At 44.0% G+C, this 14,546-nt stretch overlaps 1 protein-coding gene across 2 annotated transcripts; it reads right to left on the minus strand.

Moving 5' to 3' along the window:
- Window positions 1-3,505: 3,505 nt before the first annotated feature.
- On the minus strand, window positions 3,506-14,524 carry LOC104486778 (calcium release-activated calcium channel protein 1). Of its 2 annotated transcripts, XM_086761753.1 has the most exons (3): window positions 14,178-14,299; window positions 13,607-13,702; window positions 3,506-4,111 (listed from the first exon to the last, which is right to left on the minus strand). In XM_086761753.1, the coding sequence occupies exon 3, from the start codon at window positions 4,103-4,105 to the stop codon at window positions 3,545-3,547; it is 561 nt and encodes a 186-aa protein (XP_086617879.1). In that variant the 5' UTR covers window positions 4,106-4,111; window positions 13,607-13,702; window positions 14,178-14,299; the 3' UTR covers window positions 3,506-3,544. The 2 variants fall into 2 exon arrangements, with proteins under 2 accessions (XP_086617879.1, XP_086617877.1); XM_086761751.1 differs by lacking the exon at window positions 13,607-13,702 and having other exon boundaries at window positions 14,178-14,524.
- Between the last annotated feature and the right edge of the window lie 22 nt (window positions 14,525-14,546).

Raw genomic sequence — 14,546 nt, forward strand, 5'->3', positions numbered from 1 at the left:
CGGGCAAGGTGAAAGGCAATTGGTGTGTTGAAGTAGAAGTTGTTTTTTCAGGTGTGTTGTTGGTGTTGAAATATTTAGCAATATCTGGTTTTGGTTTGCAGGTGCTGTTCTAGCTTGAATGTTGGAACTGGAACGGATGGACCTTAGGCGGGCAGGTCGCCCAGGTAAAGGGGACGGAGGCGGGCATAGTGGCAGCTGACCGAGTGTTTGGGCAATTTGTCAGCATGTGTTTTTGTGTTTGGGTTTCTTGTAGGTGTCATTTCCAGGCTTCGAGGGATGGCAGTCTACCCTGAGGAGCGGATTCAGAAGGTGAGGTGCTTGGGGGCCAGGTTATTACCAACAATGTTTTATGTGGTGACTCAGCATAGTGTTTTTACTTTGTGTTGCAGGTTGCGCACAGGCCACGTGCAGAGCCATGTGAGCTTCCGAGGTGAGCCGGGTGAGGGACCGGAGGTGGGTGGGGTCGGTTCTTTCTTGCGAGTCTAATAGTAATTTTGTCTCTCGCTATCTTAGGTGCTACAGTGAAGGATAGCTGCGGTGTTTGACTCTGGCATCAGCACTGACCAGGTAAGCAGGTTAAACTGTTTCGTCAGAGGTGGGGCGTGCCGTGGGAAATGTTTGTGTCAATCCAAAAGAGGCTGCGTACTTGTGTTGTTGTGTCAGGATCGGTGTCTGCTTTTCTCTTTTTGCAGATGAAGCGGGACCTCGAGAGCGAGGATGCGATCTAGTGGAGCGACTGCGGTTTTCTTGTCGAGGACAGAATTGGGGTTCCGGGGCTCCGAAAGATAAGTTGATGCATGGGTGCTGGCGAGGGATCGGGGCAAGGAAAGGATAAGGTTGGCCCTTTCAGGAAGCGGTTGTAAAAGCCAGGTAGTGTGGTGGGCTTGTCCAGGAGCAGTCCCCTTTTAGCAGGTACAAGATGGATGGGTTAATCTTCAGCATGACGGTGGAGCAGGCAGGGCAGTTCCAGCCTGTTGTGTTTTTTGTGTGGTCTGTCTTCTGTCTCTTAGACCTTTCTTGGGCGTAGGTGTCATCCGTACGGTCAAGGAGCATGGCAGGTTACTCGGTTGCTGTAGCTGCCCTCTCAAAGGACAATAGTCAGCAGTGCAGTCCCGATCGGGCTCTTTTATGGCATTACAAGTCTAAATCATCGACCCATCGTGTCTCTTGAAAGTTTAGGGACCACCTTCTTATCTGGCGTTGTTCTCGGCTGCGTGAGCAGCTCTGTTTTCTTGCTGTCCATTTTCATGGACTGGGACTTCTTCCCTGCATCCCGATGTTCTCTAGGTCTTGGGTGCAGGCTTCTTGCGCGTCCATCCTCTCACTTTTGAGAGTAAGGTCTTGTTAGGGGCTCTGTTCTACTCTTGGTCTGCCGCTGCCAGAGTCTTCTGTTATTCATGTCATGGTCCTGCAGGTCTTATTTCTTGACGATATTTTTCCATCTGGTGGTCATTCTTCTTGCAGGTAACTTTTTCTGACCTTTGAGGTGTGGTGTTTGATGTGGTTTGTGTATTGACTGTCTCTGCATGTGTGTGGTTGGCTGGAGCTGCCCTGACTGGGGGGTGTGTAGAGTCAAGGCTAGGTGGATTGGTGATAAGTCACTAGAATTATTGTGGTGAAGCAAGGGTAGAGCGAGTGTTTTTTGAGGGAGTAATTGCTTTCCATGTTACTAGAGGTCTAGCTGTGAAGTGTATTAATGCTTAGTGTTTGGTGTTGTGAATTACTTTAGGCATAGCAGTCTAAGCAGAAAAGTGGAGTAGAAGGGATTCTACCCCCTGTTGTGAGGTTTGGTGGGTGTGTTTGTGGGGTTTTTCTGGGTTTTATTGTGGGTGGGGTTGTTTTTTTTGGCTCTGGGTCCTGGATGGTGTGTCAGGTGATGGTTGTCTGCAAAGGCTGGGTGCAGAATAGGCTAGGGGGTGGGGTTATTGCTGGTATAGTGGTGTGGTTTTGTTTTTTTTTTATTTAGTGGGGTTTTTCTTGTGTGTGTGTTTGGGGGGGTGGGTGTCTTTTTTTTTTTTGTTTTGAGGCTTGTGATTTCTTGTGATTTTTGGGGAGCGAGCATTGCAGCCATAGGGAGATAGCGGGTTACAGCAGGCTCTTGGGAGCATCGGCTTGCCAGAGTGTGAGTGTTGGTATGTGTAGTGAGTGAAGTTGTAGTGTGTTTTGAGTGTCTGTAGCTTATTTGTGAGTGGGTAGTTGGTTTCTTGTGTTTGGTTTTAGGGTGTGTGTGACAGAGTTTTCCTTTTCAGGCAGGTAGACACATACACAAAAAAAATTTAAATTAAAAAAAAAAACAGTTGGGGAATATTTACTCTTAAAATTTTTTCTTTTATTTTCCTCTAGCTGGGCTTTTTTTTTGTTTATAAAGGAAATAAAAAATGACACAGTAGCCTCGCTGTCACAGATGTGTGCCTGAAAGTAAGCAGCAATATTAATTACAAATCTACTTTCATAAATAAATCTACACAGAGAAAAGTAGTCTTCCAGATCCTTTGGAAGAAAAAAATGTATTAACAAGTTATTAAATACAACATTTCAGCACAGAGAAGACGTTTTCTAAATAAGGAAGACCAAGGCATAGCTAATTACTTGGGAATCCAATGCAGAGAAAGCACCTTTTGCTGCTTGTATCTGAAGATTTATTAAAAATATATTTTTTATATAAAAGTATGAAATAATTACTACTTTGGCTTGGAAAAGACAGCAGTGGTTCTCATTTTCAAGCAAAAAAAAAAAATCCAGTGATAATCTCCATCTAGTTCCTTCTTTTTAAAAAGAGATTCCTAAATGGGAAACTCTCTCTCTCTCACACTCTCTCTCTAGATAATATGTGCCAGCTCATGAGAACTTTAAAACAGTTATTGCTTTTATTTTCTTCCAAGGAAGAGTAGAGTCTCATTCCTACTCATGTGGTCATACTACATCGCAGTAAGACTAGTCATGGTGTTTAGTGAGTTATAAAACGTGTAACTGGGAAAAAAAGCGCTGGAGAAATCAGTAAAGTAATAATTACTTGGCTGCAAAACATAGTGGGGAAAGTGGTGGGAAAGCTTTCACTTTACCATCTGTCAGGCTTTCTAGAGAGAACAGCGCTAGCACCGAAACCAAGTGCTAATTGCTGCGTATCCCAAGTAATTTGTATCATGCCATGCAATATGGATTGGACAAGCAGTATCTAGTAAATGTCAACATCAAATAAAGAGAGGAAAAAAGGCTTCTCTATCCATCCCTAACAAAATACCCACATTGACAATGTTATTTTCCATGTATTTATACAGCCACCACTCAGCATTAACAAGAAGCAATCCAGACCGTGCTCACAAGAGGAGGGATGCACGTGCAGTGCAAGCATACTCCACCGTCCTTTCCTTCTGATAGCCAAAATTTTATGAAAGGAACAAATTTTTTTTTTCTCTAAAGGGTTAGAACAACATCTATAATCTCTCTTTAAACAGTAATCAACAGTTCAACCAGTTCATCCACAGGGAAGTCAACATAACAAGGCAGAAGTAGAACAGTGGGTTTATTTTCTTTAAGTACAGGTTTACGCAAAATGGGTAACAGCCGAGGAGATGGTATCACCTCTGTGGTCCAGCTGATCCTGGAGCCGTGCAAATTCAGCAAGTTCATTCAGTTCTTGAAACTGCCTGTCTGTTTTATGGCTCACCAGTGACCTGTAGAAGTGGACTGCAAACACAATGAAAATCAATCCAAAGGGAACCATAATCGACGTTGACGCAATGGCTGCTGCCTGTCCCGATGTGATGGTAGAACTGTTGCTCTGGAGGGGATTATCAGTTTTCTTCTTTAAAGGAAGAAACTTCACCCAACACAGTAACACCACCTCTGCAAGAAAGAGCAAAGTCCCAATGACAGTAGAAAATGCCCACGCAAGCTCAATGTGCCGATGCATACGGTCGTGAGGAGATTCCTTTACAGAGTTGAGATTATGCACATTGCTAACAGCCTCTATGTTTGGAAGAATGCAGGTACTTATCATGAGTGCAAAAAGGTGAACTGCAACAAGGACAGTAGTACAGGCACTGAAGGCTATCAAGAGACCTGGAGGGTAGTTATGCTCTGTGTCTAGCTGAACTTCTACCATAGCCACCTGAAAGGGAAAGAAGAGAGACACAATTACCTACGTTAAAATCATCTATAGTCAAATAACTTGTAAGTTGAAATCATGTTTCTGGAAGATCCTCTGATTCAAAGTAACACTCGGCATTTTAATTTCTCCTCATATCAATCTGCACCCTTTTCATTAGGTCCAAATTTAGGTCTGAGCTCTCAAGCAAAGGCCACTGTTTTCATACCTACTGTTCCACTGTAGAGCAAACCAGTATGCACAAAAGCTATTAACAGCACATCCTAGCAAAACAGCTGAACTTTGTGATCAACATACTTTGGACTCAAGTGAAACATTTCTTGTTTCCTGTCTTATATTGTAGCGGCAGCTTTTGATCTTTCACTGTAGGTTATAAATTTTACTGGGTGTTAGACAATGTTTTGTGCCCTATACATATGTAGAATGGATACCATATGAAGTCCTTTGAAGTAGGTACCTATAACATGAAAGCCTGCAAAAGCAGCAGACTGCACATCACAATCTTGGTCATCTTTTCTCCTTGGATGCTTGTTTTTAAGTTCTGAAGAGCAGGAGCCTTTCATTACAAGGATCACCTTTCCATGGGGCTCTCAACTGTATTCCTTCACTCAGTAAGTATTTAAGCAGACTCTAGAAACAGATTCAAAATGTGAAAGCCTCCGCAGTGTCCATGGTAGCCAAACAGGCCTGTTAGAGGCTGGAGGAAAGAAACACAATACTCTCCCAGAAAAGGTAATACAGACTACCCCGGACATCACTAGCTACTCTTACTCTGGAAGCTATGTCTAACCTCCTTGCTGGGTGAGCAGTGTTATCTCATGAAGATGCTCCAAGGTCCAGTCCTCCAGTATCAGATGCAGCCATGCCCTTGTATAAACTCAGATCTCCAAGCACGCCTGTGCTTAAGGAGCAGAAATTAGTATTAAATAACAGCACTAGGAAATTCAAACCCAGCTCAAGTATTTTTTGATAATGAACTACAATGCCTTTTAACTGTTTTTAAAACTGTCATGTGGTTTTAAGTATGTGCAACTGATGAGTGACATTAATCCCAGCAACTCTCTTGAAAAATAATCTTTCCTGATAAATTTGCCTTTCAAAAGAAGCACAGTTCCAAAGAGGGAATAATGCAACAGGGTCTCTATTTTTAGTCCTCTTTCTCAAAGGATCTCATTAAATTGACAAAATGTTTAAAATGCAGAGAAAAAAAAAAAAAAAACCAGCAATCCTAAATATAAACACATGTACACCTTATAAGGAAGACGTAGGGGCTGCCATTCAGCACAGTTCAGACTGATCCACACCAGCCCTTCCTGCACCTTGGCCGCCAACTCCTCATCCTTTGTTGAAAGGACTCAACTTGCTAGCCCAGCAAAAGCCAACCTGGTTAAGAAGTGGTGGTCTTCTGCTCGCTTAGTGAGCTAAGCAATTTCTGCAATGCCTCTGATCAACAACAAAGCTGGCACTGGCCTGTGTAACTGAGGAGGAAGTAGTTGTACCAGGACCTCAGACTCTTGGAAGCACTAAGCTGTGAGCCTAGCTCTTCTGAAACATCACCAGTTTGCCCTCAAAAAGACCATGAAACCAGTTACTACAACAGGGCCTGAAACAAATCAACTCTTTTGAGTCCCATTGATACAGGTTTAGCTCATTACCACCAGGCATTATTAATGGTTTGCACAGTACTCTGCCTACAGGATATATTTCCAATTCTCATCAAGCTGATAGGAAGAAAATTTTGTGAAGTATGGATGCAAGGAGACACAGAAACTAGAAGCCAAAGGCAGCTGCAGAAACAGTAAGAATATTCAACCTCGCTATTTTGCAAGAGGTGAGCCAAGCTACACCTACTCCATCTTACGCTCCCAGAACCAGCGTGTTCCAGGACACCAGAACTCTTAACCACTAACACACCAAATATATTAAGCGACCCAAGGGTTTTGCTCAGACATGTTTCAACAGGCATTGAAGGCCATTTGCCAATATTTTAATTCCTTTATTGAAAGCTTTTATAGTTATAAGCCTAACCATCCAGCCAACTAGCAAACAGTTTCCAAGTGTTACCAGAAACTCAACAAGAAATTTTATTAATGCATATACAATTTTTGCTTGAAAATTTAAAAATACCATTTCTCAACTGTAGTAAATGTCACATTTGAGAGGATAAAGATTTGGTCATCAGGTCTGTCTTCTGCAGGATTGCTTGTTAACTCCCAATGCACTCATGGGATGTTTGGCTTCCTGTGTTTTTCACAGAACAATTGCAATCCTTCACCACTGAGGATTCATTTTCATACTTAGCAAATTTTCTTCTTGTAAATTTTCTGATGCATGTCTAGACTTAAAAATATACAGACAGTATTGCACAACTTTTTAATCCTTTATCCTGGTACTTACTATGTCAACATAACCATGACGCTAAAGAGCTTCCTAAGATGAAGACTCTCAGTTCCAATGTACGAGTTGTCCTGGAGCTACTCTTCCTATTTCAATAGAGTATCAAGAAATCTTTTCTTCCTCTTCTTTGTCTAGCCTGAGTTAAAAAGAATACTAAATAATTACATTTAAACTATATGTACCTGTTTTAGATTTGGCTATAATTATATGCATGATCAAAACAAAATCCTCCAAGAAATCAGCTTAATTCAAGCAGCATTCAGATACTCAGATAGCTCTGTGCCTAGAAAACCACTGACAGAATCACAAGGACAAGTGACTATTAAAAGGAGACATCCAGACCAGGAGTACAAGTGACACTGGTGTTAGAAACACCCTAAAAGCAGGAGTTGGGAAATAATTCATTCAGGATTAATAGATACTTCAGGACTCACTTCACATGGAGACTTTTGGGGCAGCTGTAGGATGCAGAATGCCTGAAGGTTTTAAAAGTCTACTAAATTTGATGGAAAGTCTCGGGGTGGGGGGGCAAACAGCAAAGCCTCCTTGTATTCGTGCCTGGCAGAGTAACTCCAGCTCAACCCATAGGTGAAAAATCAGTTCATGTTTTCTGTTTCCTCACACTGTCAAGGAAGCTAATTTGGGAACTCTTTCACCATAAATTAGCAGAAAAACTGCCAGCTCTTTTCAACTGCAAGCCTCTGTTCTTTACTTCCTGGGCCAAGCTTGAGCCAGGCTCCTAAACCAAAAAGCTCAGTTTTTCATTATGACGCTCCGTGCCCGTTTTCAAACAGTGATGCAAAGCATCAGAAGTTCTTCTCCCCTTTACTTCTGCTGCAATTTCAAAACGCACAGATCACGACTGCTCTTGTAAGATAACACAAACAGGGCCCCAGAGAGGTCATCTGATAGGATGCAAACCCATACAAAACCTGAACTCATAGGTACATGCTGATGTTCTACGCGGGAGGATATTTCCTGTCCCCTCTATGAGGATTCTATGCTGGTTCACAAGACAGGCCCCTTAGGGCAGGTCACTGGTGTCTGCACAGTATCCAATACGATGTGTTTCGGCACCTTCTCCTTCACCACTTTGAACACTTGCCACATGATTTCTACTGTGCAGTTATGGTGCTGCCAGCATCCTGCCTTGCTGCATAATCACAGAGCAAGGTAGGTTGGAAGGCACCTCAAGAGGTCATCTGGTTTAATCCCTGTCTCAAAGAAGTGCTAACTTTAACTTCAGATCATCCTACAGATATGACTGACAGATCCACGACAGCTCTTGACAAAACTGTAAATCTGAGATACAGCTTCCTGACAAAATTAAAGGACACTCCAGACATTAGGATGCAAGTCTGGAGTTCTCATAAGCCTAAGGAAGATGGGCATTCAGATGTTTTCAGAAGGTAACTGAATTTGAACACACAACCATGTTAAGGCTTCTGAGAGTCTTGGAGTCATAGCAGCCTGAATATTTTAGCATTATTCTCCAGTTTTATAAGCTACTAGGCAGTATGTAGATTTTTATTTGGGTTGGTTTTAATTCCAGCATAATGCAAGCTTCAAATTCAATTCCTATTTTAAGACGAGGGTTTCTGAAATAAGAAGTATCCAAGGAAAATAAAACATTACAGAAAACTATCAGAAGGAAAACAAAGGGAAGAACCACCCATGTAGCAGGTCATACTGACACTCAAAGACTTTCAACACAGGAAAAAAGGTAATTGTTTTTGCTGTCACGTGTAATAGCAACAGCAGTGAACAGAGCTTTCCGACTCAATCATAGGCTTGCATCTTTTTCAGAATCAGTAGCCACTGCTATAGAAAAGAGGAAATAAAATGTCTTATCTCAAGTAAATCTGTATTATTTATGAGCTATTTATAGATTAGTTCCTCTCCTCCCTTTCCCCCAAAAGACAACTCTGAGCTCTGGTCAGCAGGAATATAACACGGGCTGGGAGCCTGCACGGTAACTGCCATACCATCTCTCACGGTATCAAATACTGGTGTTAACATAGAGCTGTGTGTCACGACTGTGCTCAGCATCCCGTGATTAGAGAGCTTCAGACCGGACAGAGCCACAGCTCATTCAAACTCCTCGCCGCTGATCATAGTTCTGAAGAACACACGCGGCCATTTCTCTACAGAACGCCTGATTTTAGCTAACCATGTTCTGTAACCAGGGGGCTGCCATCAACAACTACTGACGGCCCTGTGATGGGATGGCTATAGATTTGTCTCCTGTTCCTCACAAGATGCTGTGTGACCAGCCTAAAGCTCCAATCGCAAGTGCTCTCCTGTCCTTTGTATCTGACAGATTCAGACAAGAATCACCGAGTAAGAAAGCAGTCCAATTAAAAGTTACTAGATTTAAATATCAACAATCTTGTAATGACTCACTCAATGGAATACATCAAGAAATGCTGGCTCTCAGAATGATCACATTCTTACTATGTCAACCGTTCGTGCAGGTAGCTGCCTCGCAGACTGTAACAATCCGACGGAAAGGACATCAGCTTCAAATACCAGTCTTAGTAAAGACACAGCTATCATTCCTAAATAGGAAACTATTTTAAGAGGACAGACAATTTTTATACAGGCCGGCACATCAGGAATGGCTTAAAAGAAAGCTGTGTTGATCAAACATTATAGTTTATAGTGTAAGGGTCCATCCGCACAGTGAGATGAGGATGCAAGTGTTACCTGGAGAAGCATATCAGTGCTGCAACAGCTTCACTTCGCTGGACCAATACACACCAAAGAAAAATTGCACACAGTAATCACTAAAATATTTTAATCAACACCTATCTGCAGAAATATTTTCTTACCTTCACTTGCTGCAGCCAGGACTAGACTTGACTACATCTAGTTAGCCATACAGTTATATCTGCAAGTGACTTCATAGCACACACTGCTCTTGGAAGGAAAAAAACCTCCATGCACATAGAAGTGGTTTCTCCAAGTCTTGAGGTTCCCATCACAAGGTTATTTCAATAACAAATTCCATCTTCTACCTCATTGCTTGTCTATGTGTGGGAAAGTCAAGATCGAGAGGAGTGTCATGGCATCACTGTAAATTAGCACTCCTCTAGCTGTGTCCTCAGTTCCCGAGTCAGCCTGTCTCTGTTTTCCTGACAGTACTATCCACTTCAAAACAGAGGCACAGAGCCAGGCTCTCGCAGTGTCTGCACCATTCATTAAGAGTTACAAACAACTCATAGAAAGACTCTGCATGAGCCAGGATCAGTCACCAGAAATTTAAAAAGATAAATCAAAATAATGATGTTATTGCTGGTTTTGTATAGAAGAGAATGTAAGCATAATTTATCCATTAGTCTAGAATCTTCACTCTGCGGATTATCGTATGTTGCAGAATGGCAAAACACGTTAACATTTGCTAAAGCTAACACTGGAATACAAATACAGCATTTAACTATATTTTGCTAGTAAACATGAAGAGGCAATACCCATATAATGGGAGTAAATGCATCTTGAGAAGGTACTAGCTCTACACGGTGTTACTTACAGTAAACCTATTCCATAACTACAAGGTCAGATTAGACAGCACAGCAGGGAGAAGCAGCAGCAGCTTAGTAACACCTTCACACCCTTCAATACTCCACACTGCCTGCCTTGCTCATCTACAACCTTGAGACAGGGATGCTCAAAGGAGCAACAAAACGTTGCTTTCGTGACTGAAATAGAAGCCTTTTATATGTGGGAAGATCCTTCAGAGCACAGTTCTAACCTATAAGTGCAACAGCAATGTAAAGGCAGCAGGAGCCACAAAACTGGGCCGGTAACACTTTCCAGCAGGTTACAAAATGCCACTGTTTGACGTTAATTCTACCAGCAATCCAGTTAAATACGGCTAAAACAACTTCTACAGAGACCACTTTAGTATTTAGAACTGCAGAGCAACCTTTACCTGACAAGGACTGTGCTTTCTTGAGTGTCTGTACAGCACTGACAGCAGCAGTGCCTGGTCCCACCGCGCATCAACGTCACCCATTATTATGGAAATCGGTTTCATAAATATTTATCAGTGCAGTCAGTCTTTTACAAAAATGACTTAAGCTGTCTTCAGAAGACCGTGTTGGCTATATTTCCAAGGTGAGAGTTGACAGTTCTTTGATGAAACTCAATATTTGAAGCATATATATTACTATCTAGAAAACAGTCTAGTCAGCTTGAAACATTAGAGGTATTTCAAATAAAAGCATGCTGTCTGGTAACTAGTGTCCTCCAAATCCTAAATATAACTAAGTCAACCACAGTGGTTGTATAATTTAGACCCCAAATTTATGCTCAGGTATTTTCACAGAGCTGTTAATCAGTGGATGGGAGGCGATCTTTGAGTTTTCTAGTTTGAAGACTGTTGGGCTCTAACGACTTCCCTATGATATTTGCAACGCCGGTATCACGATGTTGTCATACTGCTGCATGATACGCCCCTGGTGACAAAATGATGCTAATTAGTTCACTTAATTGTTCAAGCAAAAACAACCCATCAGCAGCCTGTCTACACTGAAGCTCTTGATACTGCTGCTGTAGGTGTGGATGAGTTACTGCTTGCAATATTGGATACTATCTGCAAATATTTCCAGCACTGAGACAAACTGGATTAAGAAATAAAGACAGGCATGGAAGAAAAAAAGAAAATCATACATCAATATGTGGGATATAAGACAGAAGTGAGAAATACTCGATACCTCCACTGGCACACAGAAAGAACCCTCTGTTCTTTCATGGACTACACATACCCTACAATCTACAATTTATCTGGCCTCATAAACTGGAAAAGCGTGCTAAATGCAAAATTATAAGCGTCACAGATTTCCTCTTAGACTTACGGAACTAGATGATAGCATCCATGGAAACCTGCACAACGTAAATGCTCGGGTTTACTTGCGGGAGCTCAGCTTCAACAGCAGCTTGCAACCACCAGACCCTGCAACTGTTTCCAAAGCTAACACACAGTGGCAAACTGCGATGTGTAGCCCTAACACAAACTAATTGTAAAACAGGTTTTAAATCAGTCATCTCCGTGGAAGCATAACATTTCCAACTTGGCTGAGCGTTTCATACTCTACGCATCACTGACCCCAGCAATCTCTGACTTTGGCATGCATCATTTAACCGAGGTATGGGTGACCAATCTGAGGGAATAAACTTTGCAAAATGGCTGCAGTTACACACCAGCCCAAAATAAAGTAACAGTTTAGCGTGGATACACTTAGCTCATCCTAGAGGATGCAAAGACCGTTTAATTAAACATCAAGGATCAACGGGGCTAGCGTGGAAACGAGCACATTCCACCGCCGACAATTCCCGTCAATTTGCTGGGTGGTCCTGGTTGCGGCATTTAGGCTCTTTCTTCCTAGTGTCGATAAGGAAAACAGAGGAACAATGACGCTTAATTGCTATTGTAAGCTCTAGATCCAAGACGAGATTGTACTTGAGAAGCGTTTTTTTCAAATATCAGGTGCCAAAGAATCTGCTGAATTTAGTAAACAATGCATAGGCGTGACAGCAGAAAGAAGGTCCTCCTTTCAAGGCAGAAATTGCGAAGGACAACTTTAAAAGATAAGCAAAGTTATTCAAAAGAAATCTAAAAATACCCGAAAGTTAAGTCAGCTCTTCTGAAAACAGATCAGGAAGTCTGAGCTACAGAACATTTGTCATAGCAAAACCGATAACGCTACAAGTTGACTTCCAGTGTGATCTTGTTAAAGGAAGAAAAAAAAAAAAGTGGAATATTTTTCAGAGGAGTAGCTTCCAAAAATTAAAATACGATGAATGTTCACATGTAAAATTCCTGGCAACCAGAGATTTTCGTTAATGGAACAAAGTGGCTTTTCCATGAAAACATCCTAAACAGAAATTCAAAAGCAGCAGTTTTCAACTGCAGGACACTGAACTCCTAGAACTCTTCTGGAGAATCAAAAAAGAAGTAGAAGCCGCACCTCGTACATCCACATAGAATATATTTAGAGAAAAGCCAAAGGGATTTAAGAGATTAAATACGACTTTTAACTAACTATTTTATCAATGCAGATGCAACCTCCCTTAGATGAAAATTTGTAAAAGCCAATAAACTACAGAGCTTTTTCAATGTTCTCTCAATATAAAAGCCCGACTCAAGAATCCACCCCGACAAACTGCTCTGACACAGGAGAAGGGGCGCACAATAAGGAAAACTCATTAGCAGCAGCGGACCGTGAGCTACCAGCCCGATGCATGTTACCCAAGGAGAACCAACTCAAATATGCCGCTGCACCAACACAGTCGCCTGTCACTCAAAGGGACAGCAGTCCGCCACCATCCCGAAGAGCTGCAGTCTGTTTTTAGCTTTTGAAGGAGGACGGTGACATTTATTTGACCGTCAGAAGGCTGCTGCAGATCGGCTGCCGTGTTTTCAAACAGCATCCTCTAATTAGAGCAATAGCTCTTAACAGGATCTTACGGCCGAAAATACTCACCTTCTGCTAAGCAGGGCAAAAATGGAAACAGAGCAAGTCAGAGCTGTACAATTCGGTATTTGCAACTGTGAAGCATTTTGAACACAGATTAATAAAGGGGCTGACCCCGGAGTTGGCAGCTCAGTACGTTAGAGGACCGGACATATGATGAAGCCTGTAAGTTACCGTACCTCAGTCTATATGGAGCTTTCACCTGAGGCAATCAGGATTTACCTGATTACGTTTCTGTATCAAACCCGAAAGCAAAACAAAACAAAACAAAAACCACAAACAAACAAACAAACAAAAACAAAAAAAAACCCCCATACTAACAAAAAGGACGTTTCCAAAACATGCACTAACCTCCAAACTAAGCTACACCCAAGATTTCCTCGAATAAAAATGAGAAACACCACAACTGCAAATAACTAACGATGGATGTAACGAGCCGGAGGCACACAGTCAACTTTGATCAGTTATTTTTCTTAATTTATCTAAAAATAGCTCCAGTGTAACACGTGCCTCTGCACAACGTGTGCGGCCGCGGTCTGGGAAGAGCGGGAGCGCGGAGCACGGGAGCTGCGGGGCTGTGTGCCCGCTGTACTCTTGGCACCGCATCGCCGAGGGAAGTACTCACCCAAAAATACGCTGACCCTCACATTTACAGCACCCGGCGGGGTTTTCTACGAGAGCAAGCGGCAGGAACGCCCCGCCAAGTGTGAGCTTTGGCACGCTAAACACCCTCGGCAGGAAAAAAAAAAAAAAAAAAAAAAAAAAAAAAAGCAACGAGCAAATTAAAAAATCCCGCACGAGATATCGGAGCTGTTTGGCGGAGATAAAAGCCCCGAGGCAGCTTTTAACTTGCGGCGTGACAGCTACAGATGCGAGCCCACCGGAGCACCCCCACCCAGCCCCGCTGCTCCCGGGGCGGCCTCTGCGCCTCCTCCTCGGCCCCGCTGACCCCGGCTGCCCGCAGGGCTGGAGGCCAGGCCAGGCCGGGCGCTGAGGGGGAGAGGCGCCAGGGCCCGCCCCGCTTCCCGCCGCTCCGGGGGGCACGCGCCGGCGCCAGCCCCGCTGCAGCCAGCAGGCTGAGGGGAGGCGGCGGGTTCCCCGCTCGGGAAAAGGAGAAGCGGTAACACCGCTGCCCGCACCCGGTTACCGGGGAGGCGGCGGGCCCCCTGCCCCGGCGGGCGCGGCCGGCCGCTCACCATGGCGAATCCGGAGAGCAGCGCGGAGGTGCGGCTGGAGGCTTTCAGCTTGGCGCGGCTCAGGTAGAGCTTCCGCCAGGACAGCGCCTGCATCGAGTGCTCGTTCAGGCTCATGGGCTCCGGGCAGCGGCGGGCGGAGGAGCGGAGCGGGAGGCACACGGCGGAAGCGGCGGCGGCTCCTTCCGACGGCAGAGCGAGGGCACCAGCTGCGCTAACACCCCATGGCTCCCGGCGGCGGCTCCTGCCAGTGCTGCGGCCGCGCCTGCCGCCGCGGCGCTGCGAGCCTGCGCGCCGCCGCCCGCCTGGTACCGCCCCGACACCGCCTCACTGGGCGGCCCGGCCCCGCTCCTCCGCGGCCGCTTCCCGTCA

The sequence above is a fragment of the Chlamydotis macqueenii genome, chromosome 17 (assembly GCF_036417535.1).
Source record: "Chlamydotis macqueenii isolate bChlMac1 chromosome 17, bChlMac1.mat, whole genome shotgun sequence".
In the NCBI taxonomy this organism is placed as follows: domain Eukaryota; kingdom Metazoa; phylum Chordata; class Aves; order Otidiformes; family Otididae; genus Chlamydotis; species Chlamydotis macqueenii.